This window comes from Hyperolius riggenbachi, chromosome 10 (genome assembly GCF_040937935.1).
Source record: "Hyperolius riggenbachi isolate aHypRig1 chromosome 10, aHypRig1.pri, whole genome shotgun sequence".
Lineage (NCBI taxonomy): Eukaryota > Metazoa > Chordata > Amphibia > Anura > Hyperoliidae > Hyperolius > Hyperolius riggenbachi.
The window spans coordinates 43157221-43172187 of NC_090655.1; the positions used below are offsets into that span (position 1 = coordinate 43157221).

The 14967-nt window shown below is 41.0% G+C and overlaps 1 protein-coding gene across 45 annotated transcripts in view; it reads left to right on the plus strand.

Annotated features, from left to right (window-relative positions):
- SORBS1 (sorbin and SH3 domain containing 1) overlaps window positions 1-14967 on the plus strand; it is a 351749-nt gene that overhangs the window by 300491 nt on the left and 36291 nt on the right. For 41 of the 45 annotated variants that reach the window (XM_068258094.1, XM_068258093.1, XM_068258095.1 and 38 more), the window contains 2 exons: window positions 5774-5941; window positions 13856-13902. In XM_068258094.1, coding sequence (XP_068114195.1) covers window positions 5774-5941; window positions 13856-13902 — 215 coding nt within the window. The remainder of the gene's footprint in view (window positions 1-5773; window positions 5942-13855; window positions 13903-14967) is intronic. The other 4 variants (XM_068258106.1, XM_068258119.1, XM_068258129.1 and 1 more) reach the window with 1 other exon arrangement.

A 14967-nucleotide genomic window follows, 5' to 3' on the forward strand; every position in this document is an offset into this window, starting at 1 on the left:
AAGAAGTGAAAATACAACATAGTAAGAAGTGAAAATACAACATAGTAAGAAGTGAAAATATATGATAGTCAGAAGCGAAAATACAACCTAGTAAGAAGTGAAAATACATGATAGTCAGAAGTGAAAATACAACCTAGTAAGAAGTGAAAATACAACCTAGTAAGAAGTGAAAATACAACATAGTAAGAAGTGACAATACAACCTAGTAAGAAGTGACAATACATGATAGTAAGAAATGAAAATACAACATAGTAAGAAGTGACAATACAACCTAGTAAGAAGTGAAAATACATGATAGTAAGAAATGAAAATACAACATAGTAAAGAAGCGAAAATACATGATAGTAAGAAGTGAAAATACAACATAGTAAGAAGTGAAAATACAACATAGTAAGAAGTAAAAATACAACATAGTAAGAAGTGAAAATACAACATAGTAAGAAGTGAAAATACAACATAGTAAGAAGTGAAAATACAACATAGTAAGAAGCGAAAATATATGATAGTCAGAAGCGAAAATACAACTTAGTAAGAAGTGAGAATTCAGCATAGTCATGCTTCAGAATAGAAACGCAGTGATGGAACGGAGCTTTCCCAAATCACAAAATATGACAAAATGTAATCACTGGTATATCTCCCTAATGTGTTGTAATGATTAGATTAGGTGCCATGTATGGGAGGTTACACACCTAAAGTCCAATGGGGGTAATGAGCAAACAGATTTGTTAGGCAATAAAGCGGTTATGCACTGTTGATATCTAAACCTACAGATGGGCTATGTATGTAGCTAGTTTACTTCTTAATAAGTTGTACTGATTTCTAAAATATGAAATCTATAGATTTAGAAAACCAGCCACTGTTAATGCGAGGGGGAAAAAAGTGTTTAAGCTACCAAGGTACTTGTGCATACTGAGGGCTTCATCTTTGCTCTTGTAGGTCTGTATATCAGTGTATCATAAATACTTAGGTCAGAACCACAACAAAGTCTCCCCTTATATGATACAGCTTGAGCTTGTGCTGGTCTAGCTTGGGTTGCTAAATGGACACTTAAGCAAGGAATAAAAAAATCAGTTCTACTAGCCCCCTGCAGCCGCCCTGTGCCCTCGCAGTCACTCACGGAGCCTCTGGTCCCCTGCCGCCAGATAGTTTTATTTTCACTGACAGGCCCAACAAGCCTGACCACACGTATTTTTCTACACGTTCCTGTCCACAATAGCGTCCTGTGCCTCTGCAGGATGCTATTGAGGACAGGAACATGAAGGAGACGCGTGGCCAGGTCCGCCTAGGTGCAGAAAGCCCGCTGACTCCCTGTCGGAGCCTGTCAGTGAAAATGAAACTAGCTGGTGTAAGGGACCGGAGGCTTCGTGAGTGACTGCAAGGGCACGGGACTGCTGCAGGGGGCTGGCAGAAGCCCCAGGCAAGAAAAACTAATTTTTTATTACTGGCTTAAGTGTCCTTTTAATTAGCATGAATCAATGGAGTGTTTCAGCAAAAGCAGCATAATTTACTAAATTTCAACTGGACTGGAGATCATTAGAGAACAAAAGCAATCTAACAAACCTGGCCAGAATTATTTAAAACGGCAGTCCTGATTTAATTATCTTTCTCCAGCGTTTTCTCACAGGAGATGTTTTTCTCATTCTATCTACAACATACATTTTCTGCACCCATTGAGTGAAAAGTGAAACACCACAGAGTACTGTAAACACTGGCCCCTAAAAATAAGCACAAAAGTTAGCGGGCAGCTTATCCATATGTGAAAGCCATGAATTCACGCATATTTATCTGCTAGAGGAGAGATGGGGGGTGGGGTTACCCAATAAGGTGTAGCCTGACGTCCTGTGACTATACCATTGCCACTGCTGCAAGTTGTCCAAAGAAGAGAAAGAAGAGAAAGTCGTGCAGAGCCCAGGCAGAAGAAATCAAAGATAGAGCAAAAAGGTAGATTCTGCAAAATTCAATGTGCAACTATCATGGTGGCCCTGGGGAGTCCAGTGCATACTGTGCATAGTGGATGGGGGCCATAAGCAAGCTCCAGTGCTCACTCACCATACAGGGTGTAAGGCCTGGCAAATTCCCTACCTTCGGTTCGGTCTCTATACCCCAATCTCCTTTGCACGCTTCACTGTGTGTGGCCATTCACCGAGGGATGACAAATGCGTCGTCCCAGCACTCAGTTACACCCAGGCCATCAAGTACGGAAGGTATGGGAACTGATGGAAGAAAGACAGAGCTACTACCTGAACCCACTAGGCAAAGACAGGCAATGATGGTCAATATCAGGAAGTTGTGTCCGATGCACTGCGGAGGAAACAACTCAGATCACAGCAGGAGTAGGTAGACAAGACAAAAGGAGGAAGATTGCTCAGAGCGACCGCAGCTCTGAGCTTCTGGTAACCACCCCAAAAGACAGACCAGAAGGGACGTTTACCAATCCAATCACTACCAAAACGATTATAAATATCCACGCAGAAATAACAATACTGGACAAAACCGGAAGGAGCGTAACGTCCATATGGCAGGGCTAGAAGTGTCTGCCAATCACATCTGCAGTGATGGCGACGTCTAGACAGGCAGGACTAGGAGGAGCATCACCAATAGCTACTGCAGCTAAGGTATGTCCACATGACAAGACAAGAGGGAACCCTGCTATTCACCAGCGCAGGGATAGCACATGCTCACAAAGATGCAATGCAAAGCAACAAACTGTTACCATACAAGACCCAGTAATGCAGCCATATTGTAAGCTGACTACTATCACAGGCAAAGTGATTAAAGAGAATCTGTACTCTAAAATTCTTACAATAAAAAGCATACCATTCTATTCATGATGTTCTCCTGGGCTCCTCTGTGCTTTTTCTGCTACTCTCTGCTGCAAACCTGGCTTGTAATTGCCAGTTTTAGGCAGTGTTAATAAACAAGACATGGCTTGTGATAGGCTCAGAGAAGCTCAGTCTGTGACTCACACAGAGCCTGCAGGGGGCGCGGAGAGGGTGTGTATAGCTTCTATCCTATCACAAGCAGAGCTGCACATTCCAGCCTGAATGCCTGAGCCCGACAAAGACGACAGAGGAGAGAAGATTAGATCATATAACAGAGATAATACAGCCACTGTGCAACTAGGAAGGGCTGCAGTTACACAGACCACATTAGAACAGGTATAGGATCTTATAGGATAGAAGAAATAAGGCTGAAAATTTTGTTACAGAGTCTTTTTAAAGAGAAAGAGGCTTTTATGTGGACATCCACCAATGAGAGCAGACCTGCAGAATCCATGAATAGTAACTACTCAGTCCTGTGCTACTCTGATTGAAGACTGCAGGCTTATTTCAGATTAATAGAACACTCATTGCAAATGCATACAACACTTTGCAGCAGCACACCTGCAGGGAATTCAGCACTCTCTGTCTGCAGACAGAAGATGCCAAAGGGCCAATTTACTAAGCAGTCAAGTGGCATAAGATGGATGTTTAGGGGGCACGATTAGGTGACATAGCCTTTTAACCCTTTAGCAGCCAATTTATTTAGATGCTTGCAAGTACTCCAGGCCAATTTATTTTAGCACATTTTTTATGTCTTACTTGTTACTTTTCCTAGCTTCTAATTAGTACTGCTGTAATGTGAATGTATGGGCACTTGTCACTAGGAGGTAATGTGAGACCATAACAGAGGACTTCTGCTTTCAGTTTCTATATTTTCTGCTGGTAGAGAGAGATCAAAGCATTCCAAGAATTTACAGCACAAGTAGTTCTGCCGACTGAGGTCAAAATCAGTGCACTTGTCGGAATAACTCTATTGAAGCAGCTAATGGGTTAAGGGAGTAGTAAGATGACCAAGTTGGGGTGGGCTTATTCAGAGATCATGCTATTTCTTTGTCTTCTAATGGAAAAGTAGGGGGGAGGAAGGCTTATCTGCAAGTATATACACTATTTGAACCAACAGTAAATTTGAGGCACCTGCTTTGAGTACTTATTTTGCTTGCTGTTGCTTTATTGAAATACTGTTTTGAGAAATTGAATCCGGTCCCAAGTGCTCTTACCCTGCCATGAATCATAAAATAACAAGGGCCACTGAAGGTATTTCTTCGGACTGCAGTCACCTGAACAAGCACACATCCAACACACGATATGGGTGTTTTTCTTGTTAATCCAGGACAGCCTGCATTTCTTGGACAAAAAATTAATGTAATACCTCCTAAAAACATTTCAGCTATCCTTGCAGCACAAACCTTTACTACCTAGAAAGAGACTGTTTAGAGTAAATCTAGGTCAGGTTTCCGGGATCCACTTATCTTCTCCAGTAATCTCCAGTCAGTCGATGGTTTAGTAAATTGGAATCAAAATATATGAATGGTAATGGATGCTGATCTACTTATAAGCAGCCTTCTTTTTCCAGGAAAATAAGTAAGGGTGATTGGCAGAGATTGTTCCCAACAGCTTTTCATTTTAAAGGCATACTTTATTGTTTTTCATTTTTCTTTTCTTTTTTTGCGTTTTAAAGTGTAAAGGGTACATAACCCAATATACATCAGAAGGATTGACCGCTCAACGTTACACTACAAAACATTTTTCAGGAATTCACAAAAGGAAAAATTAACAGATCAGTAACCACTCTTCATTTTGTTATCCCCACAATTTCAATGACTGTTGCTAGAAATGGTTGTCCGTTATGACTGGTTGTCCGTTATGATTTTGGGTGACTGTTTAGGAATGATACACAGACATACATGCATCTGCTGGGCAGCCTGTGCTGTTCTATGGAGTGGGGAGCACATTGCAAGCAGGACTACAAATGTATAACAGTAGCACCAGTCATTAGTGATCCAATTTGACAGAATACTAACAGTGTTGTCAGTGACATAGGGCCAAATGCACTATACCCTGTTAATTTAACTGTCACAAACGCCATGAGAATACCGCTTGTCAACTCATTTGCGCCATGCATGATATTGGGTTAATGTGCGTGTTGCTATGGTAATGTGCATTACTATAGCGACTCACATGTTCACCCGGTAATGCGCATGGCACTAATGGGTTTATGGGCGGAGTTCTCACAGCGTAGGTACCTGTAAAATTGCCATGCATCTCCAGTGCAGGGCTACTTTACTGGCATATAGTGCATCAGGGCCATTGTGGAATAGCTGTACTGTTGGTAGATTTTCACCCAGATGTTTCAGACACCTAAAATCTAATGTGTATTTAGCTTAAAGGGAACCCATGGGGAGAGTGATACATTTTCTTTTAAACAATATCAGTTGATTGGCCGTCCTCCTGATCCTGTGTCTCTAACACTTTTAGCCATAGACCCTGAACAAGCATATGCAGATCAGGTACTCTGATACAGCTAACAACAAAGGTTTTACTGAATTAGCCATGGGCTTGTTTCAGGGTTTTGACACAGTCAGAAGATCATCAGGGCTGCCAGGCACCTGGCATTGTTTACAAGGATATAAATATGGCATCACTCTCACCTCAGGTGTCCTTTAAGAATATGATGGTCCAGATGCACAATGTGGTCACTGATCTGCTATCTTCGTTGTATCGATCCGTAATACAGTGCGTGTTCTGTAGTATAGTGCGGAGTTGCTGGTCCGTTTCTGCTGGCCCGCGTGCATGGAGAAGCTTAGTAATGTGCTACTCTGGGGCCTATGCAGAGCTTACAATATGGGGGTTGAGCAGTCATTCTGAACTATTGCCGGTTATTTTCTAATCATTTAATAGCAGTGTGGCTAGGCAGGTGATTCACAAGCCCAATAATGCCATTTTTATCTCAGAAACTTTTAGAGGATCAGCGGAGAATTAAACGTGAGCAAGAAGAAGCTGATATTGCTGCTAGAAGGCACACTGGGATTGTCCCATCACACCACCAGTTTATCACAAATGAGCGGTTTGGAGACCTCCTTAAAGTAGACGATTCCTCAAAAAGGAGATCTCGGTCTGAGGTCTGTTGTTCTTGACACTAGGCTGCTGCTTGGCCCAAATCCATATTGTCCATGTCCATCATTCACTGTAGCCAATCATTAGTTGCCTAGAAGAGAATGCATTTCCATTGATTTGCCTTATATCTAATTTGGCTGGTAGAGGGAACCATATATAACTAGAGCTTTGCTATCAGCATGCCTGCTGCAGACTCCGGTGCTCATTGCATGCCTTCATGGTCTACCGCTCATTGCTTTTACTCCAAATGTTTACATTTTATGTGATTTTTGGAGATGATTATTTTTGGCTTTTGTATAAGTAGGCCAATGCATGTTTTCTTGTGGCTACTAACCAATCTCTCGTGTCTGAATTAACTGCTGTCATACATTTTAACCTCTGCTGCTTGTGAAGACTAACATTCACTAATAACGTGCTATATATTGTAATTTGTTGTGAAATCAGAAATATAACTGGGTTTGTTTTTAGAACTAATGTAAACCAAAGCCGACTCTTTCAGTAAACCGCTACTCAAAGCACCCCTGAATCTAAGAAGAAAACATTGTAGAATGCCAATGGAGGGCTAGATTACCTTACCCTGAGAAGGTTGATGTTGTGCATTGTCTCTTGGGGGTTCCTCCTGTCCCCTGTCCCTAGTCCTCATCAACTTCAACAGACTCCTTTAGAGGGCCTCTCACAAATCCAACCCAACAACACCCCTCCTCCCCCACGACGAGATGTTCTGAACTACGCTTGCCTGAGTGAATGCAGCAAAAAGAAGCGCTCAGCCGCAAGCACTCATATGCCGTTCAGAATCGCTTGTCACTGCTGGGAGAAACTTTTGGAGTGATTGGAAGATCATTGACTTCGGGGGTATGGGAGGGACCCTAAAGACAAACTGCAGTATCCGGCTTTTCAGGACAAGTTAATCTAGCCCTCCCTTGTTTTTTCCTGGATTTAGGGGTGCTTTAAAGAATATTGTTTTGTGTTCACAACTAGGATTTGGTTTAATTCAATGTGCTGGCTCGATAACCTGTAATTACGTAATACACTTGTAGAAGTACACAGAAAATGCTGGCACATTCTATAAACCCAAAAGCATAATAATCTACACTGTGTATCCAACTTTGTTGTCACCATTTCCAAACATGTAATGTGACTTTGATATTTTCAACAGTCTTTTTTTTCTATACAAATAGTGTTGAGGTTAGACTCTAATTTTCCCCAGCATGGTAAAATATAAGTCTGGTGTTAACACAGTCCTCTACTAATAACCCAGTTATTTAATATGTAACACAACGCATTAAGTTATAAATGAATTCCAAAACATGGAAGAAAGCATCATCTAAAGTGTCAGAGCTGCAAAACGTTGGAGTCGGGGATGGCCAATCATATGCTAATAATTCCATGTTGATGTCGATTTTTTTAATTGTATGCAAATTTATGCAGCATACAATTAACATGTTTGCATGAACTCTTAATTATTTGCATCTCATTGACTATTATTTGACCACCAGTTAATGTTATTATTGACTTGTTTACTGTGATTCTTTTTAGATCATCCAGTTTATTGAAGAAAAAAAATAATACATTTCTGGAAACGTCTAAAATTACAGTTTCTTGTGAAGCGGTCATAGTTAAAGTAATTTTGTTATTTAGCCATCAAATTAACCTCGGTATGGAACAGTAAGTATTGCCACGTCTACCGCTGTTATAAGTTACTATTGCAATGTGCCTCTTCAAACTTTTTTTTTCAGTTCGCACCAAGCTGCGATCTTCTACCCAGTATCGCAAATATCACTTATTTTAATGCATGACAACAATACGCTGGTTTGTAGACAGGAGGACACCAAATATACATCTTCTTGTATGTATAATTAGCTGCAGAGAGTGGGAAGTACAGGTAGTCTCCGACTTACAAACGCCCGACATACGAATGACCCGCCGAACATACGAACGATACAAACAGCATGGATTTTGTGTTTCCATGGGAACAAGTAAAAAAACATTTTGTTCAAATTGGACTGAGAAAATCGATTAAAAAAAAAAAAAAAAGTCAAAAACAAAATGGCTTTTACACTTGTATAGAGGGCAGAGGTGACACAGAGGGGGACACTAGAGGCACAGGGGAGGTACAAGGGACAGAGATGGCACAATGTTCCAACTTAAGAACAGATTCAGGTTAAGAACGAACCTACAGTCCCCATCTCATTCGTTATTTGGGGACTACCTGTACGCACAACAGCTACTGTGAACGTAGCCCAAGTATTCCCTCATCTCTAGCGATGGTCAGTGAGAGGCGAGTCATTTTGAGGCAATGCAGTTGATCCAGTCAGATACTGCAGCTGTGGTACTTTATCCTTTGGTCCTTTTTTTAAAGCTGGATACATTTGCATAAAATTAGCATTTGCATTTCTGAATTACTTGGATCTCATTGACGATTCCTACTTCTCTCCCGTGATGACACGGTCTGCGTAATCACACAAGCAGATTTATTTATAGACACAGCTTACAGTATGTTTCATAGTGAACGTTTCTTCTTAACGTCTGTTCCATACAGAATCCTGTGATAAGCCAAATGTGTCTGCACTGTGGCACTCCATTTTTACTGCATTCTAATCATGTTATTTTTGGTCACATCCTGTTGAGAATACTACAGGATCTTTGGTTGACCAATAATTTCCCTGATCCAAATAAATATTATTGATTATTTTGCTGCCATGTACCACTGAATATTGATGATAGATTTTAACAACAAAACTGAATATCCATCAGAACCGCGTCACTTTTTGTTTTATGCCACTTAGCGAGGTACGAAGCTACACAGCCTTAGGTCACACACTGACTGTAGAAGTATGAACAGAGGCGCCAAAATAGGATAAAACGTCTAAAAACAGTTTAAAACAGGGAAGTTAGTGGACTTGCCTCCCTCTGAGAAAAAACAGACATAAACTTGTTATTTTTAGTATACAAAAATAACATTTGTAGCTCTAATTTGCAAAGCGTTTCACGGGCACAGTCCTGCTTCATCAGGCAATAAACGGAGAAAAGCTAGTGTCAGTCTGAATTGCAGCCAAGCTCCTCTCACAAAGATGTTTTATCAAATAAAATGGCTAATCATTTAAAACTTGGTATATGGTGCCTATAGCATTTTCTCTTAGGAAATCCTTCAGTAAATCATGAAAAATTTAAATTGGTGTTTGCTGTTTCTTTGGGAAATATCAAGCCATTGTGATGAAGATTGCTTTATTTTTTTATTTTTACTTCAACAAAAGTGAGGTTTTGCGTTGATAGCGTGTGGAGTTTGCATTCCATGAGCAGAACATGGCGGACAGCAACTCGTGGTGACTTCTCTTGTGTACAAAGGTTCATTTGATGGCTAAATATGATCAAGATTTTATGTAATTTTGTTTTGCAGCAGAATATTTTATTAATGATGCTTTCCTCTATTTATCACATTTATTATGTATTCCATTTTGTATTTAATCCTCAGGAGTTGAATGAAGTTGGTATGATCTTATAAATGTTTTTTGTTTTTAGTTTGTTTAGGGTTTAATACCAGCTTTAATAGCGTTTTTTTGTGTTTATTCTACAAGTTCAAGTACATGGTAAAATCACTGTTGTACTGGAAAATACAGTATATTTGTAGTACGGTAAATGGTAGATCCCTTAAGTAGTTCAATCCTTGCTTTTTTCGCCCTCTGTTTGAGTCTATAACTTTTTGCTTTATTATGTCACACTCAGGGCCACTTCTAGAGTTTTTGCTGCCTGAGGCAATCTTGTGAGGATGCGCCCCCCCTCCTGATTTGGAATGATCACAAAACACCTGACCATTTACTCTGCTTCATTTAATGTCCTCACATGACATGCTGCAGCATTGGCAAACGAACTGCTAACCCTCAGCAACTCCATTCCTCTTCAGACAGGACTGTAGTGCCACCTCCTCCCTTCTGCTGTACAAGTCAACTGAAACACTGCTGCTCTCCTGCCTCCCCCTCACTCACTGTCAGCCTCCTCACACAGCACAACAAGCTGCTTTTCCCCAATGATGACCTCTTCATCTCGCTCTCCTCTTGCTTCTTCTCCTACTCTGACTGCATGCTGTAACACAGTACAAAAACGCTGCCCCTGTAATCTCTGCGTCTGATGCAAATGTTTCACCTTGCTTCATGAGAGAACCGGCCCTGGTCACACTGCAACACAGAGATTGAAGAGCTTCTTGCTTCTGTGTCTATCCTAGGCTAGGTGAAGAGGAAATGCTTTACAGCTGCATTATGGAGAACCAATGTGGTCTGATGATCTGTTGACATTTCCTTATTTTTCTTTATATCATTTTGTGAAATGCAATGTTTACATTGACTCGAACATCTCGTCTATTAAAAATGGCTAATAGCCTATGGCCAGCATACCAGCAGTATGTAGCGGTTAAGTACTTCCTCTTTTCTCACCTTGTGTTAGATACAGAATCAAGCACTTCCTGTCCAGCAATTGCTCCAGAAAAACTGCAAAAAGGAATGTCATTTTTAATTCCTTAAAGGGACACTACAGCGAAAAATTGTAAAATTTAAAATATGTGCAAACATAGACACATAAGAAGTACGTTTTTTTCCAGAGTAAAATGAGCCATAAATTACTGTTCTCCTATGTTGCTGTCACTTACAGTAAGTAGTAGAAATCTGACAGAAGTGACAGGTTTTGGACTAGTCCATCTCTTCATAGGGGATTCTCAGCAAGGCTTTTATCTCTTTATAAAGATATTCCCTAAAAAAGGATTTATACAAAGATGCTGGCCAGCTTCCCTGCTCGCTACAGTTTTTTGGTAGTTGGACAGAGCAACTGCCATTCACTAAGTGCTTTTGAAAATAAATATATCCCTGAGAATCCCCAATGAAGAGATGGACTAGTCCAAAACCTGTCACTTCTGTCAGATTTCTACTACCTACTGTAAGTGACAGCAACATAGGAGAAAAGTAATTTATGGCTCATTTTACTCTGGAAAAAATGTACGGTAATTCTTATTTGTATATGTTTTCACATATTTTAAATTTTACAGTTTTTCGCTGTAGTGCCCCTTTAAACTTTTTGTGTGCAGTGAGGCGTATCCAGACAGTAGGGTTTTTTTCAAGGTGTGCTGAAACAGTTTGATAGACATGAGTTAAGCCATCTGTTTCTGGCCTTATCAAGTTATAATAACCTCATGTCTATCGACGCTATACTGTATGCTAAGGAACACCGACTGCTGTATTGTTACATCTCTTAAGCTGGGTACAGACATCAGATAAGTCTTTGGAAAATAAAAGATCAAAGCTCGATCTCAAAAGATAGAGCTGAAATATATTTGTGTCTTGATCTTTCATGCCCAACGCAGTGGATCGGATCTGCAGGTGATTGTTCATTAAACAATAAGATCTGCAGATCCATGTGGGATCTGCACACACACAAGCATTTCTCCGGTCTTTTGCATGAACTGATCTTCAGCATGTGCACTTTAAATCCTCGTACACACGCCTGACTTAAGTCGGCTAAGGCAGCCAGTAACAACCGCCTCAGCCTATAATCAGGCGTATATACAGCAGCCGATGACCCACAACCTGCTAGCGAACTGCTGGGCGGATCTACTCACCCGCAGCGACACCAATCCCATTGTTCGCGGCGCTCCCCCACCCACTGCTTGATGTCACACTTGCGCCGCTCAACATTCCTCTGTAACCCCCTACCATAGCGTGTGTGCAGCCTGGCCCTGCAATATCGGCCAAGTGGATCAGATCCTGATACCTGATGGGCGACATGCGTTGTTAGTGTGTGCACGGCCTTAAGGTGGCCACACACGATACAATAAAATGACCCAATTTTACGGCAATTCGATAAAAGCAATCGGATCTCCCGAAAAAATTGAAAGCTTTTTTTTTTTATTCGACTGAAAAATCCAATCGGATTTCCCGTTTTCTTAATCGATCCGGAATACTAGATATTTTTATTCAATCTTTCTAATGGTGCCCATACACGATACAATAAAAACGTTCAATTTTCCCGTTTATTCGATTTAAATGATTGAATTGAATGAAAGTTGAAAATATTTTTTTTTTTTTTCGATCAAGAAATTCGAACGATTATCCCGTTTTTTCGGGAAAAATGATCGGACATGCTGGAAAAATCTTTATATTCGATCTAACAGAATAATCTAACTAAATTATCTAATTGAAAAATTGTACCATGTATGGCCACCTTAAAGAGACACTGAAGCGAGACTAATGGTGCCCATACACGATACAATAAAAACGTTCGATTTTCCAGTTTATTCGATCTAAATGATCGAATTGAATGAAAGTTGAAAATATATTTTTTTTCGATCAAGAAATTCGAACGATTATCCCGTTTTTTCGGGAAAAATGATCGGACGTGCTGGAAAAATCTTTATATTCGATCTAACAGAATAATCGAACTAAATTATCTAATTGAAAAATTGTACCATGTATGGCCACCATTAATCTCGCTTCAGGTCTTATATATAGCAGGGGCACGTGTGCCCCTGCTAAAACGCCGCTATCCCGCGGCTTAACGGGGGTCCCTTCATCCCCAACCCACCCCCCGCAAAAGTTGGTCGGAAAATGGTCGCTCGTATTCTTCTTCCTGGAGGCAGGGCTAACGGCTGCAGCCCTGCCTTCAGTCGCGTCTATCAGACGCGCATCGCCGCCTCTCCCCCGCCCCTCTCAGTGAAGGAAGACTGAGTGGGGCGGGGGAGAGGCGGAGATACGCGTCTGACAGACGCGCATGGGGCAGGGCTGCGGCGGTTTGCCCTGCCCCAACCAGGAAGCGCTCCCCCGCTGCACGGAGGGGGTTTGGGGGGACAGGGACCCCCGTTAAGCCGCGCTATAGCGGCAGTTTTAGCAGGGGCACGCATGCCCCTGCTAGCTATGAGGTCTGAAGCGAGATCTATTCTCGCTTCAGACTCTCTTTAAAGATTGTATGGTGTGTGTTAGATTGTCAATTTATTAATATACACACCCAAGCAATTTTGTCAGTTTCCAATCATTTTTATCATAACTGGGGAAAAATTTTACGTGTGTGTGGTACATTGGTCATATTTTTTAAATGTTACAATTAGAAAAATTGATTGCAATTCTTAAATTGAACAGATATTTAAAAAATTGTATGGTGTGTGGCCACCTTTAGAATGATCAGTCTTTCAAACCTGCATGACAAACCTATGCAGCAGATAGATTCCTCGTCTGCCAATGATTTTTATCTGACGTCTGTACCCAGCTTTAGGGATACTCTGCTCATTCCCCCTCCCTGCAGCATGCTAAAAAAAAATATGAATTTGAGCCAACCAAGATGTATATAGTCCCATATGAATAACTGCTGCTATTATTCTTAATTAAATTACATTGGAGTGCAGCTTTGAAATTCTTTTTTGTACATCACTGATATTAATTGCGTGCGCCCCGCCAAGAAAGATATATTTGCTTCATTTCTTATCATAAAGTTAAAAGAGAGGAATGAATAATTCATATTTCACGTGCATTTCCCCATGTCCAGCAGCTGCTATAGATCCACCATGCTATAGTAGCAATGTATTTAGGCGACGCTTTGTAACTCTAGTATGTAAATTCTGTAGATGAAAGCGGTGTTTTGCATAATTTTTTCCATCATTATCTCCTGAAAGTATTAACATGCGGCAAATCTAACTGGAATATCTATCTATATGCTTCACCCTAGTTTAATTAGCCATTGATATTTCTGAGTCGTGTCTCCAATAAGGGCAATTAATTATGAAGATTTCTGCTCGAGTCTGTACTAAGAACATCATTATGAGACACCAACTAATTCAACTCCATGTGGATTGTGGCTGTAACATATTTTCTTTTAAGGGACACCCTTGTGCAATTATCATTACATTCCTCGTTTAAATGACTGTTCATGCCTGCTCTATTTTTTAGATGACACAAGCAAGAGCAAAGTTTGATTTTAAGGCGCAGTCTCCAAAGTAAGTATGTAACCATAGTTTTGATTGTTTGACTTTTAACTGTGCAGTTTCTATTCTTATTCATGACGCTGGCTAGTGTTGTCACACCTAAAGTGGAAGATTAAAGAAGAACTCCTGGCAATGGCAAAGGTATTTTGCCTTTTAGGGCCGTCGCCACTCACTCCGAATATGCAGCGTTTCCCTGCATGTGAGCTAGATGGGGAAACGCTGCTTATTCAGACACCGGCATGCCGTCCACATTGCATGCTGGTGTAATTCTGGATGGCTTGCAGCAGTTTATCGTAGCACCCATCTGAATTCCTATAGCCATTGGGTGTGGCTCCATAGTAGCACGGGCGCTGGGTTTAATTTGGAAATGGACACGGCACCCAGTGGAACTAAGCCTGTAGGGCCCGTTTCCACTACTTACAAATATGCAATGTTTCCCTGCATTCGAACCGGATGAGGAAACCATGGCTATTCCATACAATAGCATGCCGTTTGAATTGCTTGCCAGTGCTCTGGACCACATGCAACAGTTTTTTATTGCACACATCCCAGTCCCTATAGCCGGCTACACAGTGGCGTTAGTACCGCCTCAGATTCGTAGACTGATGCGGCACCCATTACAGTATATGCCAGTCTTAAGGCTGCTGATTTGGCTTGCCTCTACAGTATTTAGCCTTGTGCACAGGCTTGACTAATGAGCCTGTACAGTTGGTCTGGGCCATCTCAGCTAAAAACCTAGTGTGTGTACGGCCACCCAACATGTAGTTTAGTGGTAGACCACAGCAGATAGCCAAACAATGAATTTTAAGACATTAAGATATATTTTTCCAAAGCTGCTGTCCATTAAGTAGCTGGAATGTTTAGTGCAGTTAGGACATTACTATGTCTTTCACCTGGAGTCTAGCTCCGACTTTTTGGGCAAGTTACTATACACTTATCCACACAACTCACCAGATTAGGAAATCTACAGTGTGTACAGTAGGCCTAGTAGTTCTCGAAATGTCCGATCATCTCAGCCAAGTGCAGGCCAAGGTATTGTTTTCCTACTTACCCCTCTGGCTCAGTCCTGAGCATAAC